The sequence below is a fragment of the Mastigoproctus giganteus genome, chromosome 9 (genome assembly GCF_048544385.1).
Source record: "Mastigoproctus giganteus isolate SK-2022 chromosome 9, ASM4854438v1, whole genome shotgun sequence".
NCBI classification, from domain to species: Eukaryota; Metazoa; Arthropoda; class Arachnida; order Uropygi; family Thelyphonidae; genus Mastigoproctus; species Mastigoproctus giganteus.
The window spans coordinates 229,964,701-229,984,912 of NC_143583.1; the positions used below are offsets into that span (position 1 = coordinate 229,964,701).

At 39.0% G+C, this 20,212-nt stretch overlaps 1 protein-coding gene across 1 annotated transcript in view; it reads left to right on the top strand.

The window, feature by feature from the left end:
• The window catches only part of LOC150081166 (serine/threonine-protein kinase PLK2-like), a 316,839-nt gene that overhangs the window by 125,265 nt on the left and 171,362 nt on the right, over window positions 1-20,212 (top strand). Inside the window, exon 2 of the mRNA XM_090380951.1 lies at window positions 18,407-18,514. Within this exon, the coding sequence (XP_090237077.1) occupies window positions 18,407-18,514 (108 nt within the window). The remainder of the gene's footprint in view (window positions 1-18,406; window positions 18,515-20,212) is intronic.

Below are 20,212 nucleotides of genomic sequence, written 5' to 3' on the forward strand. Positions count from 1 at the left end.
CCTGTGTCAGCATCGTACCAGCAAAGGCATGGTGTCTGCAACCTTAGGGCCACTATGACCATCTGCCCGAATCCTACAACACTGAAATAGCTGGACTCTCGGCTGAAACCTAATTTGGATTCAAATCTAGATCGTCAATATCCGAAGCCCTTAGAACTCTAATATTAGCAGCAAGAGAGTGCAATAGGAAATATTTCCTCCTGATCTCTGTTGACTTTGCCTGGGCGTTAAACTCACTATGGTGGCGGAGCGTCCTTGGCAGACACTCCACCATCTCCGAGAGGCTAAAGTGCCTATTAATCTATACAAAGTTATAGCAACCTACCTAAGATAAACACCCCAAACTTACAAGGCCAGTATACAGGGGCTGCCCACAATGGTCAGTACTGGGCCCCTTGAGTAGTTGTAAGGCCAATCGTGCCTTACGACTACTCAAGCACTGGGCGACTAAAAACTTTCTCACCATCTCACTGACCAAAACACGAACAGTCCTGTTGAAGGAGACCCTGGACCTTTGACGGCCTCCACTGGTCAAAATTCGCGGGTACACAATTAAACTTACCAATGAAATAAGATATCTAGGTATAATATTGGACATATTGATATATATTAGTTAAAGCGATCCCAGCCAACCAATGGCAACCGCGCTGTCAGTTGCACATAATTTAGCAGTACTCTTATATACTCCCTCTCCTGTATGCCCAAGAACAGGGAGGAAAAAAACCTGCCATGACCAAAAAAGATTGATACGAACAAACTGGAAATAATCAAATTACATAAAATAAATATACATGTAATTAAATTTCAAAGTCCAAACTTCATTGGAAAGAGCTTAATCTGTTCGGTCTGTTAGAAAGCAAGGAGCTGCCTAGAACAAATGCCAGCACAAGGAGCTGGAGTTGCAGTGGATTTAGCAGATTCAAACCTCTACAATTTCACAGAACTTTAGGTAATTCAGCATACACCATTCCGCATTACAAATCCAAGGCTTCCAGATGCAGAAGTCTTCCGCCTAAGAAATATTGCAGTTGCAAAGGCTTGGAAAGCCAAAAAGTTTTCCTGTTTATCAACTAGAATTGACTCGCAGCCTTCTGCCATAAGATTGAGATTACTAACCCGAGATGCCAATTCAATTCATAGATCCCTGTACTCTTCAGTTGTACATATGTTCCCATGATTCTCTTTTGCCACAATGGCAACTAGATCTTTTCAGTAATTCCTAAATCATGCAACTTTGCATTAATCGAACCATGAAGAGTCAATAAGAACATAGTTAAGTTTAGGGACAAACCATTTGAATTTTATCGAGGCTGCATTTCTTAAACGGCAGATTACACAATTTTTTTTTTTTTTTTTTTTTTTTTTTTCTTCTCTCCCAGATTTATAACAAACACTCCAACGTTCTTGCCAGACTTTTACCAAAGCATCCCAGATTCTTGCCCTTTCCTTCCTGGGACCTGCCAAGATTTTCACCTGTATACAGAAAAGAACAGGGAATGCCATGATGGATGAAGCAAGCCAGTGCACCAAATGCAGATCAATAGGCAATAGCACAATACACCAAATGCAGATCAATAGGCAATAGCACAATACACCAAATGCAGATCAATACGCAATTTTCTAGTCACAATCTGCATAGCTGGGGTCGACACAGTTCTGCATGCAATGCACATACTAAGGAGCATTACTCTTTGAATGGAACTGAGCTTTCTAGTAAATACTTTTCGACTTCTACGCTCAAACCAAATTGGTGCACCATACGTTACCATGAGGATAAACACACATTCATATAGCAAGTTCAGCGCCTTATCTTTTATTCCCCATCCAACTCTAGTGATTAGAGTAATCATCCCAATAAATTTCCTCACCTTTTCTGATAGGTAAGTAACATGGGAGTTGAAAGTCAAAGATCTGTAAAACATAATGGCTAGATATTTTAATTGCCTTACCGATTTTAGGTTCGACCCATTCATTCTCGCAACTGGGGGTCTTCTACTCGAAAAATGACCCTTGAAGACCATTGTCCTTGTTTTCGTTCCTGATACAGTCAGTTTATGTAACCTACATCACTTATTAAGTTCAAGCAAAACTTGCTGTGACCTGGTTTCTAGCTGCATCTGTGAATTTCCTTCAATAAGCAACACAAGATCATTGGCATATGCCACCATCTCTGTATGCTCGAAGTCCCTATGCAACCAGTCTTCCAAAACTAGGTTCTACATTAGTGGTACAAAATCCGATCCTTGTGGGCATCCCCTGGTAATCTCTCGTACAATAGAAGCAGCCAACGACTTAAGTCACTGTACGGTGCGTAAAATAGTCCTTTACCACCCTAAAGATTTTAGTTGAACAGGCTGCAAGTCTCAACATCATAAGAACGTCTCAACATCATTCGTACGTTGGCATTCGAGGTGAGCGGACGCGCTTAGACAGGGCTCCTCAGTTAAGTGGTTTACTTTTGGATAGTGCTTTTAAATATTTGATTTATTTAAATATTGTTGGATTATTTTGTTATAGGTTTTCCTGTAACTGTTTGATTTTAATAATATTATAGATATAATTTTTTAAAGTTACTTTCATTGATATTTATTTAATTTTATAATGGTTGTTACAAGATCTGCCTTAAACACGTCACAGGGTATCGTGAGTCACACGGAAATAGCAGATGGCGATTTACGGGTGAGTCATGATTTAATCCGTTGTGGAACCTGTGGAATGTTTTCCAAGGTCGACCTGGTGACTAATCCTACCTCACCTGGGGATTCTTTTCTTTGTGATCGATGTAAGGAGTCCACCGATCTTAAATTACAATTTGGTGCACTGATGGAACAATTTGAGTCCCTGAAAAAACGAGTGCTTGCCCTCGAAAATAATGCTTCTGGGAGCTCGTCAGGGACTCAAAACTCCAGCAATCTACCAAGTGATGCACACCCGATTCGAGCCTCAAAACAGAAAAACCAAGTGCAAACTACCCTGGTTAGAAAGGACATTGTTTTATTAGGAGACTGCATTGTCAGGGAAACGGGAATATTTTTTGTAATAAAGATAGGTGGCGCAGAACCAGGGTATGTCTGCCGGGAGCAACTATTGATGATGTCACCAACAGACTGTCAGATTTTAAAGGGGGTAAAGAAAATATTATTATTCATGTGGGGACAAACGATATTAAACGTACATGATCTGACGATTTGTTGGAAAAATACAGGACCATGCTGAGGAAATGTCGCGAGCTAGGCCATAATGTCTATGTGTCTGCAATTCTGCCCAGACACGATAGGAGGGATTATATGTTAAGAGCCTTGTGGATTAACTCAAGACTTGAAGGAATTTGCAAGGCTTTAGGGGGTAAATTTCTATCAGCATGGCCCACACTTGTAGGTAGAAGGAATTTGTTTTGTAGAGACGGGATACACTTAAACAAAGGTGGTGCAAAAGTTTTTGCCAGTATTATTGAGGATACCTTAAAGGCTCAGGGAAACTGCTAGTTAGGGGGGATGTGGGTAATACTGACACGCGTTTATCTGATAATATTGGTCAATGTAACTCTTGCACATACCTTAAGAGTTCTTATCTGTTACCCCAACTGGACGTATTATCTAGATGTTCTGGGGGCAAAGACGTTTCACGTGAGCAGGTAGCTAATATCAGGGAAGAGAGCCTAAAAAACTTCAAGGGTTGTGTTAGGGTTGTTAAATATACAAGAACAGTAAATCTTAATTGTTTATACAGTAACGTTAGAAGTGTCGTAAATAAAATGAGCGAATTCGAACTGCTGGTTAAAACAAGTAACACGGACATAATAGGGCTTACGGAGACGTGGTGCCATCCGGAAATTGGGGATGATGAGTTTCAGTACGGCTTGTATAATGTATTTAGGAAGGATAGTGTAGATAGAAGGGGTGGTGGGGTAATGCTTCTTATCAGAAGCAGCCTGAGTGCGACGATAGCTTTCCCAGATTCAGACATTTCACATGCTAGTATAGAGTCTGTATGGTGTGAGATAGTTGGAAACAAAGGTACAATGCGAGTAGGCGTAATCTACAGACCAGGTGATTGTGAAGACTATGACAAAAGCCTCTACATGCAAATGGAATGGGCAAGTAAGCGTCAATGCCTTATTATGGGTGATTTCAATTTGCCTCTAATTGATTGGAGTAAATGGGAAGGAAACTCGACATGGGGAACAAAATTTTTAAATCAACTAGATGACTGTTATTTGTATCAACATGTCAGGGAAAGTACTAGAGAAAAGAATATCCTAGACCTCATCATCACACATGAATCAGATGACATAACAGGGCTGACAGTAGAGGAACCAGTAGCAGGAAGTGATCACGGAGTTCTACGGTGGATGATGACGAGAGAGGTAGCAGAAGTAAAAGACAAAGGAATGGGTTTTAATTTCAGAAAAGGAAATTACGATGCCTTAAGGTACTACATGGCCTCTATTAACTGGGTAGATATTGCGCAGAGAATGAATACAATTGAACTGTGGTACGCTTTTAAAACATTAATCACAGATGCCTTGAATGCGTATATACCATTAAAAAAATACTCCACGAGAAGGGTTCCAAGTTGGATGAATAGTGAAGTTGCCACATTACTTGAGCAGAAAAAGGTGGCATGGAAACGTTACAGAGCAATAAAAAGTACTGAAGCCTATAACAGCTACAAGGTGATGTGTAATAGAGCCACAGAAAAGGTTCGACAGGCAAAGGCAGTTTATGAGAAATCACTAGCAAACAGAGCAAAGAGGGGGGATAAAGAATTCTTCACATATATAAATGCCAAGAAGAGCAGGACAAACCAGATCGGACCTTTACGTAAGGGAAAGGGGATAGTAATAAATACACCAGCTGCCGTTGCAGATGAACTCAACAGTTATTTTGCATCGATATTTACAAATGAAAAGCCTTTTGTGGCAATGGGAAATTGTGGGAGCGAAGTTAAAAAATATGTAATTAATGATATTGAAATTTCGCAAGATTATTTAAAGAAAAAACTTTCAAGCCTACAGACTAGTAAGGCTCCTGGAGTTGATGGAATATACCCTATAATCTTGAGAGAGGCGGCAAGCGAGTGCATTGAACCACTGAGGCTGGTTATGCGAGCATCACTAGACTCTGGGGAGATTCCCTTGGATTGGAAAAGTGCAAATGTATCTCCCATTCATAAGGGTGGCTCTAAAAGTGAAGTGGGAAATTATCGACCTGTCAGTCTGACTTCAGTAGTAGGGAAAATCATGGAGGCATTGATCAAGGGTGGAATTCAGGATCATTTGGATCGAATTGAAATTCTCAAGGATACTCAGCATGGTTTTGTAAAGGGAAAATCATGTTTAACAAATCTGGTTCGCTATTTCGAAAGGTTCACTCACGAGCTGGATTTAGGGAATAATTTCGACATTGTTTATTTAGATTTCAGCAAAGCTTTTGACTCAGTCCCACATGAGCGGTTGCTTTATAAGCTGGAACAGGTTGGAATCACTGGGAAAATCCTTAGATGGATAGAAGGATGGCTTCAGGGCAGGAGGCAGAGGGTTGTGATAAATGGCTATTCCTCAGATTGGCTTGATGTAAGAAGTGGGGTTCCCCAAGGATCAGTATTAGGACCACTGTTGTTTTTAATTTTCATAAACGACATTGATGAAGGGATAGAGGGCGTGATGTCTAAATTTGCAGATGATGTTAAAATTGGTAGAGTAGTTAATGATCACTGTCAAGCTGAGCTTCTTCAGAGAGACCTAGATAGACTTCAAGAATGGTCAGAAAAATGGCAGCTGTGCTTTAATCCAACAAAGTGTAAGGTATTACACCTGGGAAACAGTAATCCCAAAATAACTTATTCACTTGGTGGAGTTCAACTAAACCCAGTACTGGAGGAAAGGGACTTGGGTGTTACGATACGGTCAGACATGAAATTCTCTGAGCATTGTAAACAGGTTGCAAGGAAGGCCCATGGTGTCCTATCGATGATCTATTGAACTTTTGCAAGTAGAGATAGGGACATGATAATCCCATTATATAAGGCCTATGTTAGACCACACTTGGAATACTGTTCAAGTATGGAGACCGCACCTAAAGAAAGACATCGAGCTTCTTGAAAGGGTGCAAAGAAGGGTAACTCGCCTGGTGAGATCGGCAAAAGGGCGTCCTTATGAAGAAAGACTTCGAATATGTGGGTTGCAGAGTTTGGAAACTAGACACCTTAGAGGAGATTTGATTGAGGTGTTTAAGGCTCTGAGAGGCATCAGTAAAATGAATGAGGACAAAATTTTCAAGATTATAAATGATGCTAGAACTAGGGGACATAAATTCAAGTTACGGGGGGAAATGTTTAGATTGGACTGCAGGAAGTTTTATTTTAGCCAGCGAGTTATAAATTACTGGAATAAGTTGCCTTCATGGGTGGTAGAGGCCGACAGTTTGGGGAAATTCAAAGGTCATCTGGATAGTACTTTCGGGTAAGGGAAGCACATAGGATGATAGGATTAATTTCCTTTTTATTTAATTTTTAATTTCATTTTATTATTTTTATTTATTTATTAATTATTATTATTTATTTATTTATTTAATTTTTGTTTTTATCATTGTTTTGTTCGGATTTTTTTTTTTTTTTTTTTTTTGGCTGGTGCAGCATAAGCCATAGGCTTTCTTGCACCATACGGCCGTTACTAATACTAATAGAACGCTGCTCCATTGAATGGAGTCAAAAGCTACCTCAAAGTCAGATTCCCAGGACATACTGTACTTACTCTTCGAGCCTAATATATAGTTATGCAATGCCCGAAGCGCATCTTCTGTTCCACGACCTGGAGTAAACCCATATTGTCTGCCAGACCAGCCTGAGATTTTTTTTTTTTTTTTCAGGATATTCAGTAACCGTCTTGCCAGCATTCTTTCAAACACCTTTCCTAATCCAGGGAGGAGGGCAATAGGTCGATAAGATCGTGGATCATTCTTTGGCCTAGATGGTATTACCTTCAGTGTCAGCTTTAATAAGGTATCCTTCCATGGTGATGGAAATACCCCGTCATGCAGGCAGCTAATAAAAACTTCAAGAAGGATCCCTGTTATCAGTCGATGAGCCCGTTTAATGATCTCTCCTTTAATGAGGTCCATCCCTGAGCATTTATTGTTCCTTATGCGCTGTACCCGAAATCGCAAACATACTTTCTCTCCGACTCGTACATTCCTGGTCAACACCTCCAATAGAGTATGCTGTATCTCCATTATATATTTTAGTCTTGCCAGTACATAGCTTATATACAATTTCCCATGGGGTCTCATTGCCCACTGTTCTAACCAATGTTCTCCAGGCAATGAATTTTGATTAGATATCATACGCACGTATGCACTCCGTATCCTCTGATACTCTACTTTAAGTACATTAACTTCCTCCTCCCCATTGTTACGCCGACTTCTTTGGTACCTTTTTCTCGCTTTATGAATCTGCTTCTGAAGTTGGCTTAACTCACCAGACCACCATTTAACTGGAATCCTATTTCAGTTCTTTTGCTTCATAGATGTGCTGGTCAACTGCATTCTCTCCAGAAATTTGACTCAATGCTCAGATTCCAAAGTCGGATATAAATATGTTCGTCACTTTGCATTTTTGATAGCAAATCGTCTTAACTGTTCCTGAGATGGAGCTAGTTTTATGTCCCTGACAGAAAATACAATTGCCCGATGATCAGAGCAGACCCAATCTGCTCTTAATCGCCCACGATACCAGCTGCCCTTACGTTAGATTGTCAATATTTGATTCTCCATTAACAGTGAAGAAAGTACTATCTGAACTTAGAATTTGTATAAATAATCTACAAGCCAAGAATTCATCTAGTTGACGACACGATCATTTGTAATTCTATCAAACCACGATGCTGATGTTGAGTTAGAATCCATCGCAAATATTACTGAATTACTACCCAAGAGATTTTGAACCAGTTCCATGCACATGATGTAGATATTGTCTGTTTAGTGAGGACAATACATACAACATAGATAGAATGATGCAAGATCTGACTCCACTCCTATGCACACCATCTGTGAAGAGCACAATGGATTTATAACAGTAATAACTATGTCCTTATTAAACACTACAATTGCAGCTCTTAAGTTGGCACAGAGTACATGTGCTGAAAGTGGTTATCCCGTAGGCCGACCTTTCACTAAGTATGGTTCCTGTATGCAGGCTATATCAATATTTTCTCTGCTGTGCCCTAGTCTTAACTTCATCAGCCACCGATCTTGACCTCTGAGCATTAATCTGTAGTATACGTAGGATACCATTCGATTTTGCACTGTACTGATTAAGATGTACAAAAGAATGTTATTAATCTTACTGATGCAAGCTTTTAGTCACATCTGAAATGTGACAGAGAAAAGTGAATGGGATGCATATAAATTATCTGTCACAACTAATACTCAAGATTTCTAAGAGGTACAAGCTAAAGGTTATAATGATTTATGCACCAACATCGAGCCATGATGATGAAGAGGTTGAAGAAATGTACACCGAAATTGAGTCTTCTAGATGAGCAGAAAACCCACTACACTATTATTATGGGGGACTTCAATGCTAAGGTTGGAAAAAGACAAAACAGCGCAGAAAGGAAAACTATAGGAAATTTTGGAACTGGTGAAAGAGGTGAATTCAAGACTTGTGGAATTTGCAGAATGTCAAGGACTGTCAGTAATGAACCCTTTTTTTGCAAGAAAAGGGTGAACAGAAAGTGGACATGGAAGAGTCCGAATGGATTAACAACTAACGAAATAGACTTCATCCTCACTAACAGAAGATATATTGTGAATGATATTACCATCCTGAATAAGGTAAATGTTGGAAGTGATCACAGAATGGTAAGATGTACACTTGATATAGATAAAGGAAAGGAAAAAACTGACTCGAGTAAAGAATACAAAGGTCTTTCAGATAACAGAGGAGGAGAAAAAGCAGTATGTACTGGAACTTAAGAACAAGTTTGAGCTTCTGCAGACTGCTCAGGACCAAGATGTCAACGAGGAATATTACAACTTTCTGGAAGTGATAAAGCCCAAGAAACCTATAGGGAAAAAGAAATCCAAAGAAGAAAAAATTAGTCAAGAAACACTTGTCATGATGAATCGAAGAAGACAAATGAAGAGCAAGGAAAACACTGACAGGGAGAAAATTGAGTATACTGAGTTATGCAAAGCCATTAGAAAGAGACTCAGAGAGGACATAAGAAGATTTAACACAAGAAAAGTAGAACAAGCATTAAGGGAAAAAGGATTTAAATCAGCAGCCATGAACAGTAATACAGAAAGACAAATGAAACTGAAGAATAGCAATGGTGTACTTATAAACAGCAGAGAAGGCATAATTCAAATAGCAGAAGACTACTATTGAGAATTATACAAGGAGCGAGGGAATGATGCCAGCAGTGGGGAAGATGGATTGCAAAGTAACAACACATATGACATACCCGATATTCTTCCTGATGAGGTAGAACATGCACTGAAGAATCAAAGCCCCAGGGAAAGATGAAGTTATTGTAGAGTTGTTAAAGTTGGGAGGAAGAGACATAACACAAAAACTGGCAAGGCTCTTCACAAAGTGCATTAGAAAAGGTGTGACGCCTAAGCAGTGGAATAATGCAATCATAGTTTTGCTGCATAAGAAAGGAGATAAATTGGAAATTATAGACCAATTAGCTTGTTATCCCACATCTACAAGTTGTTCACAAGGGTCATTACTAACAGATTAAAAAGAATACTTGATGAGAATCAACCGAAAGAGCAAGCTGGCTTTAGGACAGGATTCTCAACTATGGATTGCCTTGACGTAATATCACAGTTACTGGAGAAAACAAATGAATATAAAACATCATTATGCCTGCATTTGTGAATCATGAAAAGGCATTTGACTCCATACAGTATAAGGCAATGTTTCGGGCATTGGAAAGACAAGGCATAGATACCCCTTTATTATGATTTTGAAGAAAATATATGATATTTCTACCTCCTTTATTAGACTAGACAAGGACAGTAGGAAATTTAAAATTGAGAAAGGAGTTCGACAAGGAGACACATCTCCGAAGCTGTTTACTGCTGACAGAAGATTAGACTGGTCGTAGAAAGGAGTCGATGTGAACAGAGTACCTAAACCATTTACGATTTGCAGATGACATTGTGGTCATAAGCTACGATCCCAAAGAATTGGAGGAAAATCTTAATCAGTTATGCACAGTTAGTAAGGAATTTTGGACTAAAGATGAATATGGCTAAAACAAAAGTAATGATGAACAAGTATGCCACAGAAAGAGAAATTATGATTGAAGCAGCAGTAATTGAAAAGGTGGAGTATGCCAAAATTGAGTGTTGGCAGAATTTAGTTAAAGAGGTGGGCAATTCAGACCCTTGGGGACTGATTTATCAGATCTCAAGAGAAAAACTTTTACATGGTGAAATCTATAACACTGTCGTGGTTAATGGGAAGGAAACTGACAACTGGTGTGATACCGTTGAAAAAATAGAGCTTTTTCCGGGGGATGTACCAGGGCTGGACACGGCTGAACAGTCAAGAATACATCTGGAAAATAGAGTATGTGGGTTTGTCGGAGATAAGTCTTTTTTCCTTATTGAAACTTGGAGCAGCTATTGCTAAACTAAATGTCAAAAAATGCCCAGGATTAGATTTTATAGTACACAAAACTTTGTTAAGATTTTTTTACATCTGTCCACAGATCTTGTTAAACATGTACAACAAGTGCTTGCTGGAGATGAAGTTCCCGAGATCTTGGAAGATTGCTCTTCTCAAGATCCTCCATAAACCTGGCAAACCCCAGAGGGACCCTGGGGCATATAGGCCAATTTCTCTTTTGGCTAACCTAGGCAAGTTGTTTGAACGGCTGTTGCTTCCTAGGATTGTTGAAGTGCTAACTGAAAATTATGCTATATCAGATAGTCAGTTTGGGTTTAAGAAGGGTCACTCAACTGAGGAGGCAATTCTGACATTGATAAATTATAAAATCCTCTCCTGAAAAGTATGTTTTGGCAGTGTTTGTGGATTTTGAGGGTGCTTTTGATTCCATGTTGTGGGAGAGCGTGTTGAGATCCTTAAGAATGTCTGGATGTGACAAATACATATATGGAGTTATACGTTTTTATTTTAGTGACCGGTTGGTGAAGGTCTGTGCGAAGCATTTGATATTTGACAAATATATTAATCGAGGATGTCCGCAGGGATCGGTGTTGGGTCCGATATTTTGGAACACTGTTTTGGACCAGTGGTAGAACAGATCTTACGCTTCATGTTGTCTGCAGGTGGCATATGCAGATGACTTGGTTGTGGAAATTCCTGGAGAATCCAGAATGATACTGGAGCAAAAAATACAGGATATTTTGGATGACTTGTCTGCGTGGGCCTCCTTGAAAAAACTGAAAATTTCAAAGAAAACCAACTGCATGGTGTTTAAAAATCACTTTGATTATAATCGTCCACCCAGAGTACTGTTGAACGGAAAACAAATTCTACTAGTGTCAAGTATAAAATATTTAGGAATGATTTTGGATGATAGGATGGGTTTTCATTTGCATGTGTCACACCTAAATGAAAAAATTAAGAAATTCACTTCCTCAGTGATAAGAATTTCTAAGAAAGAATGGGGACTTCATAAAAACTGACATTATATTACAAAACCATCTTTCTACCAATTGTAGGTTATGCTGCTGGAGTGTGGATGGGAGCAGTGATCAAAGTCCGAATTAGAAACAAGCTTATGTCGTTGCAGCGATCGATGTTATTGGCTTTGTTACATGCTCCGAGAACTGTGTCAACAGAAGCGTTACAAGTGATTGCGGGATCTATTCCTTTGAACCTTATATATAATGTATCGGGGAATGCTGTATGAGCTGAGAAAGGGAATTCCAACTAGATATTTAGATATTTCCATCGACCTTACAACTAGTATTAAAGAAGAATAGAACTTGGAATTCTTTAGTGAAAATATGGAGAAATCGGTGGAGCTCTTCTGAGGTTGGAGAGGTAATGAGAAAGATAATTCCATCAGCAGACTTTGCAATGTCAAAAACAGTGTCGTCATAGTTTCATCCTTTGATGTTTATGAATTATATATTAGCATTAGCATTAGTAGAGGCATTTGATGCAAGAAAGCAAGCTTATGCAGCATCAGCCAAAAAAAAAAAAAAAAAAAAAAAAGTAACATAAATAAATAAAAATAACCACTTCCACTTCACCCCTCTGTTCGTTCGAAATACCTGTCCAGCTGAGCCTTAAACTTATTTAGGCTATCAACTTCCACGACAAGGGATGGAAGTCTGTTCCACCCACCAACCACCCGCTGGCTAAAGGCAAATTTCCGCACATCTATCCTACATCTGTCTTTCCTCAATTTGAATTTATGCCCTCTCAGGTGATTTTTCTGAGCTAGAGGAAGAATCCCATCAGCATTGAGCATGCTCAAACCATTCAAGGCTTTGTACACCTCTATCAGATCACCCCGCTGGTGCCTAGTTTCCAGACACTGTAATTTGCAAAACTTAAGCCTTTCTTCGTAAGAGAACCCCTTTGTCCCATTCACCAATCTAGTTGCCCTTCTCTGTACTCGTTCCAGCAGCTCTACATCCTTCCTGAAATGAGGCCTCCAGGCCTGTATACAGTACTCTAGGTGTGGCCTGACCATTGCCTTATACAAGGGAATAATCACCTCCTTATCCCTGCTAGAAAAATTCCTATATATCATTGACAATACACCATGAGCTACTCTTGCAGCTCGTCTGCACTGCTCAGAGAACTTCATATCTGCCTGCACCACCACCCCCAGGTCCCTTTCATTCTCTACCACTGTCAGTGTAGTACCACAGAGTTGATACGTTGCTCTGGGGTTGCTGTTTCCCATATGTAGTACTTTACATTTGTCAATGTTAAACTTCATTTGCCACCTCGAAGCCCATCTGCTCAACCTTTCCAAATCCTGTTGCAGCAGCATAGTGTCAGTAGTGTCCTTGACAACCCTGCCAACCTTCGTATCGTCTGCAAACTTGGACATTAAGCCTGATATACCATCATCAATATCATTTATAAATACAGAAAACAATAAAGGCCCCAATACTGAACCCTGAGGGACTCCACTAATAACATTAGTCCACGATGAGCAGTGTCCATTGATTACCATATATTGACAGGACATGGGTCCGTTCGTGAAAAACTACATTCTAGAGGACTGGAGCCTGATCCGTGGTGCTCCTACATTCACACATGAGTTATTCAGGTAGGGGAATCCCAGAGGTGAAGTAAACTCTGGCAGTGAGCTAGATGATTTTGTAATAACTGAGAGGAAAGTGGCGGGGAAATTGTTGAGAATAAACATAAAAAAGGTACCTGGAGTGGATGGGATCTATCTGGTTATATTAAAGGAGGCAGCAAAGGAAGTAAGCAAACCCTTAGCCATAACTATGAGAGCTTCCTTGGACTCAGGGGAGGTACCCACAGACTGGAGATGTGCAAATGTGACCCCAATTCACAAAGGAGGACAAAAGCTGACACAAGTAATTATAGACCTGTGAGTTTAACTTCTGTTCCAGGAAAATTAATTACTGGTTAAAGAAGCACTGCAGGATCATCCAGACAAGACTTCAGTTATAGCTCAGACATAGCATGGTTTTGTTAAGGGAAAGTCTTGCCTGACCAATTTGATTGGATACTATGATGCAGTCAGAAAAGAACTAGATGCAGGGAATAACTTTGATATTATATATTTGGATCTTAGAAAGGCTTTTGATACTGTTGCACACATGGAAAAGACTGCTGCACAAATTGGAACGGTGTGGCACTGGAGGCAAATTGCTGCTATGGATAAAGGGATGGTTGAGGGGGAGAAGACAGAGTGGCAATTAATGGACACTGCTTATTGTGGACTAATGTTATTAGTGGAGTCCCTTGGGGTTCAGTGTTGGGTCCATTATTGTTTTCTGTATTTATAAATGATATTGTTGATGGTATATCAAGCTTAATGTCCAGGTTTGCAGACGATACAAAGGTTGGCAGGGTTGTTAAGGACATTACTGAAGCTATGCTGCTGCAACAGGATCTAGAAAGGTTGAGCAGATGGGCTGAGAGGTGGCAAATGAAGTTTAACATTGACAAATGTAAAGTAATATGTATGGGAAACAGCAACCGCAGAGCAACGTATCAACTCTGTGGTAAAACACTGACAGCGGTAGAGAATGAAAAGGACCTGGGGGGTAATTGTGCAAGCAGATATGAAGTTCTCTGAGCAGTGCAGACGGGCTGCAAGAGTAGCTCATGGTGTCTTGTCAATGATACATAAGAATTTTTCTAGCAGGGATAAGGAGGTAATTATTCCCTTGTATAAGGCAATGGTCAGGCCACACCTAGAGTACTGTATACAGGTCTGGAGGCCTCATTTCAAGAAGGATGTAGAGCTGCTGGAACAAGTACAGAGAAGGGCAACAAGATTAGTGAATGGAACAAAGGGTTGCTCTTACGAAGAAAGGCTGAAGTTTTGCAAATTACAGCATCTGGAGACTAGGCACTGGCGAGGTGATCTGATAGAGGTGTATAAAGTCTTGAATGGTTTGAGCATGTTCAATGCTGATGGGATTCTTTCTCTTGCTCAGAATAATCACCTGAGAGCGCATAAATTCAGATTAAGGAAAGACAAATGTAGGATAGATGTGCAGAAATTTGCCTTTAGCCAGTGGGTAGTTGGTTGGTGGAACAGACTTCCATCCCTTGTTGTGGAAGTTGGTAGCCTAAATTTAAGGTTCAGCTGGACAGGTAGTTTGAATGAATGGAGGGGTGAAATGGAAGTGTGTTTTTTTTTTTTTTTTTTTTGGCTGATGCTGCATAAGCTTGCTTTCTTGCATCACATGCTAATGCTCCTGTGGTGAAGCGGAGTTTTGGTCACACATTGTTTCTTTGCCCTTTCTATGGATCTGAGCGGAGTTGACTTTTGAAGAAGTTTCTAATATTACAATATTAGATAGTATGAATCAGAGCTGTAATACTCAATATGTTCTACGTTGATAATAATATTAGTAAATTAATAAGAGGAGTTTACCTCAATATAGTACGTGGAACACTTCCGTATGATACCCTCCAGAAATTAAAACGAAAAAATCGACAACTTACCGGTACATTAAAGTAAAATATAAATAATTAAATAATCAATTTAACACAATTCAAAAACAATTAAAATTCAAATTAACGCATTTAAAAGAATCTAACGAAAATATTCAAAACGATTTTCCTTCCTTGGAAGGAAATCGTTTTGAATATTTTCATTAGATTCTTTTAATTGCGTTAATTTGAATTTTAATTGTTTTGAATTGTGTTAAATTGATTATTTAATTATTTATATTTTACTTTAATGTACCGGTAAGTTGTCGATTTTTCCGTTTTAATTTCTGGAGGGTATCATACGGAAGTGTTCCACGTACTATATTGAGGTAAACTCCTCTTATTAATTTACTAATATTACAATATGCAGATTCTTCTGAACTGTGCATCCAGTTCTCAGGCCTTGAAGTTTGCAGCTGCTGTATTTGCCAGAAGGACAATCTTGAGAAATTTATCAGAAGTGGAATTAGCAGCATATATGAATGCATATGGGTTGGGAGCTTCAGATCAGGAAGCTATGTCTGATCTGTGGTTCCTCAACATGTACCATTACGGTGGGGTTTTTTTTTTTTTTTTCCCTTGGGTTTGGGTGGCCTAAGACCAGGAAAGCTGGCACCCAGCAGTTTTGCACTTCCTCTATTGGGTGTGGGATTGTGCTTAGTCACTACAGCTTATATTAGTAGAAGTAGGTCCGGCTCCATGTGCCGGGGATGGGCATCAGTTAGCAGCTGTAGATGTCAGCTGCTTCCTGATGGCAAAGTGACCTGACATTAACAACACACTAAACACATAAACATTTTTATAATACCTTTTTAATCTTTTCTATACAAAATTTCAATTACTATTTTTCAACATTTTGTTTAAAATTTGTAACCATCTCAATTTTTCTTGCTTTGGATTTTTAATTTCTTAGCTAAATATCAGGCCCATTTTACAGTTTTTCTGTTATCTGAATGATTTAGGTGGAGATGGGCATCACCTGGGAACCACACACACACACACACACACACACACACACACACACAGGACAAGTTATTAGCTGTAATAATGATAAATGGCTGGAAGTCAAAAGAAAAATAAATTTTGGATGGATAGTCACATACTAAAGAGCAATATCCCAGTTTGTCTGAAACGTAAAATAATGAAACAATGTATACTCCCCACCATGACTTATGGAAGTGAAACTTGGGCACTTTCCAAAAGAATGGAAGAGAACCTGATAACTATACAGCGAAGAATGAAATGAATTATATTGGGAATCAGACTGTTAGATAAGAAGAGAATCAAATGGATTAGGCAGAAAACTCAAGTAAAGGACATTCTTATCAAAACTAAAGAACTAAAATGGTCTTGGGCAGGACACATAGCTCGAAGACATGATGACAGATGGACTAAGAAAATAACAGAATGGTACCCAAGAGGAGCTAGAAGAAACCCTGGAAGACAAAGGCGGAGATGGATAGATGAAATTCATGAGTTTGTGGGTAGTAAATGGATGGCCAGTGCTCAAAACAGAAGGAACTGGAAAGTTGCTGGAGAGGCCTTCATCCTGCAGTGGATTGAAAATGGCTGATGATAAATTATCAGGTGATATAGATGCTAATGGTAGATATAAATTAGTCTGTAATTGAATTCAAAGGTGGTTAGATAAGCTAAGGCAGATAATGAGAATTCCCCAGCAAAGGATGCAAAAATCAAAACAGCGAAGACATCTATGGTTATATTAAGTGCTTTTTTTGTAAAAAAAAAAAAAAAAAAAAATAGGTGCTGAATTGTGCTGTCACATAAGTTGTTCTCTGAGCAATGTAGACAGGTTGCCATGACAGCTCTGTTTTGTCAATGATGTATAGGAATTTTGCTAGCAAATATAAAGAGGTGATTATTCCATTCCATTGTATAATGTGATAATCACTTCATGTGATTGTCCCATGGTGAGGCCACACCTTGAGTATTGCATACAGGTCTGGAGGTCTCATTTTAGGATATAGAGCTGCTGGAATGGAGCAAGGAGGGTAATGAAATGAAGGGAACAAAGGGGTGCTCTTATTAATGAGGGCTTCGGGTCTTCAAATACTGCATCCACATGCTTGGCACCTGTGAGAAAATCTGATTGAGGTGTTTAAGGCTTTGAATGGCTTGAAAACGTAATGCTGTTGGGAGTTTTCCTCTTGCTCAGTGTATCACAGGAGAGGGCATAAATTCAAGTTGAAGGATGGTTGCAGGTTAGATATATGGAAGTTTGCCTTCAACCAGTGGGTGGTTGATTGTTGGAACACTTTCATCTGTTGTTGTAAAAGTGGGTAGTTTGAAGAAATTTAAGGAAGAAATGGATAAATTATTGGGGTGGGTGGACAGTGAATGGAAGGTTTTTATTTTTGGATGATGCCATATAAGTTGCTTTCTTGAATCATTTGCTACTAATATGCATAGAATAACTGTCGAATTAATATAATCCTGCACAAAGTAAGCTAAGGGTGCAAGGTCAGGTGAACATTATGCAGGGTCATTCTGACCAATCCATAATTTATTGTATTTTTTATTTAAAAAGCTGGAAGCCAAAAATTTGCCTAGTGCTGTTATATATAAACAACATTCCCTTCTAATTTTCAAGGGGTGTACCCTCCCTGAATGCTTTTTGTAAAAAAAAAAAAATTCAATAAATATATAAGGACCTATAAGATTATCCCCAAGAATACCAATACCATATCAAATATTAAAATACACTGTATGTTGATAACAACTACTGATAATGGTATGTGGGTTTTCTTCAACTCTGATATCAATATCTTGAGAGTTGGGAATTCTTTGTTGTGAAACAGGGTTCATCTGTGACAAGAACATGGCTATAAAATTGAGGATCATGTGTGTTGCAAGATTAGCAGAGAAGAGTTCTTGCATTTATTTATACATTGTGGCAACAATTCTTGTACTGACATGTGGAAATGAATACAATTGCTGTTTGTGTAATGCCCTTCGTGCAGCTTCAGATGAAACATTTATGCAACCTAATGACCTTCTGGTACTTGTGATAGGAAATACACATCCCATACATTACTTTAACTGTCTTTGGTGAAAATGATAAAAATATTGGCCAATTTTATTAATTCCTTTGCTTTGTAAGAGCTCATTATCTCTGTATATTTTTGAAAATAAACTGATTTTGTTCTCTCAGGAATATCTGCAATAAAAGAAATTGACTAAAATATAGTTAATTACAACTTTTAAATTTTCATACCACTAAGATGATTTTACCTCCCCTCAGGGTGGATTTGCAAGAGTTCATGAACTTACTGACCTCATTACCAACAAAGTATATGCAGGGAAAATCATTCCAAAGAGCAGAATTACGAAGCCACATCAGAAGGAAAAGGTAAGTTTTTCAGTTGATCTAAGGTGATATTTGCTTTACGGCTGTGGTCTGAAACTTAACACGCTGTATGCCTGTATTCACTTCTCCTCACACTGGTGACTATTGAGTGACTGCAGTAGTATTAGCAATGGCCACATGGTGCAAGGAAGCCTATGGCTTATGCTGTTTCAGCCAAAATAAAAAATAAACTAAAATAAGAAAATAATAATTTAAAAATAACAAATAATAAGAGAAAAAGAAATAGACACCCTATGTCTTTCTCCTGCCTCCCTGTGGTGGGGCCGGTAACCTGGATGGTAAAGGCAAACCACCAGGGCCAAAAGGAGCCGACATGGATATAAGTAACTATCCACTGTTAGAGCCCTCTAGCTCAAGATCAGAAATTCCTGACAACAACCATGACTCCAATCGTCCAAAGTGACTAAGGATAGAAAATCAGAATAAAGACGTGCCGGCATTTCTTATAATGCACTCATTATCCACACAATCTGTTGGCAAACTATCGCCTTTTCTTATACAGAAATATTTAGAATCGGTTTGTGGATCTCCTAAAATGGTTAAGCGTCTCCAATCTGGAGACCTAATTGAAATTTATAAGACAACTCACTCAGAGAAGCTGTTAAAATTAACAGTATTCCAGTTCAGTTACACCCCATAACACTCTTAACACCTCTAGAGGTGTTATCAGCGAATGGGACTTGCTATCCGTGTCAGAAGAAGAGATAATACAAGAACTCAAGGAACAAAAAGTAACTTGTGCACGGAGAATAATGACCAAAAAAGATGGCAACCTACTACCAACTAGTCCATCATTTTGACATTTAGTACTCTGACTCTTCCATCTTCTGTTAAAGCAGGTTATTTAAATTGCAAGATTCAGCCCTACGTCCCAAATCCCATTCACTGCTTTAAGTGCCAGAAGTATGGCCATTCTCAGACGGCATGCTGAGACGATGCTGTGTGTCCTATTTGTGGCTCTAAGGAGCATTCCCAAGGAGACTGTACAGCTTCCACTCCTACTTGCCCTAACTGCAAAACAGGCAAACAAATCCAGAAATATAAGGTGGAGCATAAAGTCACATACCCGGAAGCAAATACTGTTAACCATGCTTAGCTGTCATATGCATTGGTCACTAAAAACAGCCGGTCAATTGTAACTCAAACAGATGTCTCCATAGAACCAAACATTTCATTTGCCACCTGGGCCAAAACTATGCTAACGTGCAATAAAAAATCTACAGTTAATGAAACCAGCAACACGCCAATCAGTATCCCAACTGATGCCATCTCAACCTTGCCCGAAAGAACAAAATCTGTTAGTGTTGAAAATCAAGACAATGAAACCACACTATAGCAACATGGAAATGGAGGTTCAGTCAGAGGACGAAGACACAGTACTAAAATTACATGCCAATGATACCATGGACACAGGATTCCCAACCTTTCCCAGAAATGAAAAATCAAAACAAAGTAGACAAACCTCAAAAAACAGTCAGATCAGTCTTCCTCAAATAAACTCAATCAATGAACAAATTCCTACAATGGAACTGCAGAGGATTACGCAGCAATATAAATGACTTGAATGATTTACTCATACAAACTAACACATTAGGAGTATGCTTACAGGAAACATTTTTATCACCAAAAGTTTCACTCAAATTCAAAAACTATACTATGTTTAGGTGAGACAGGGATTCT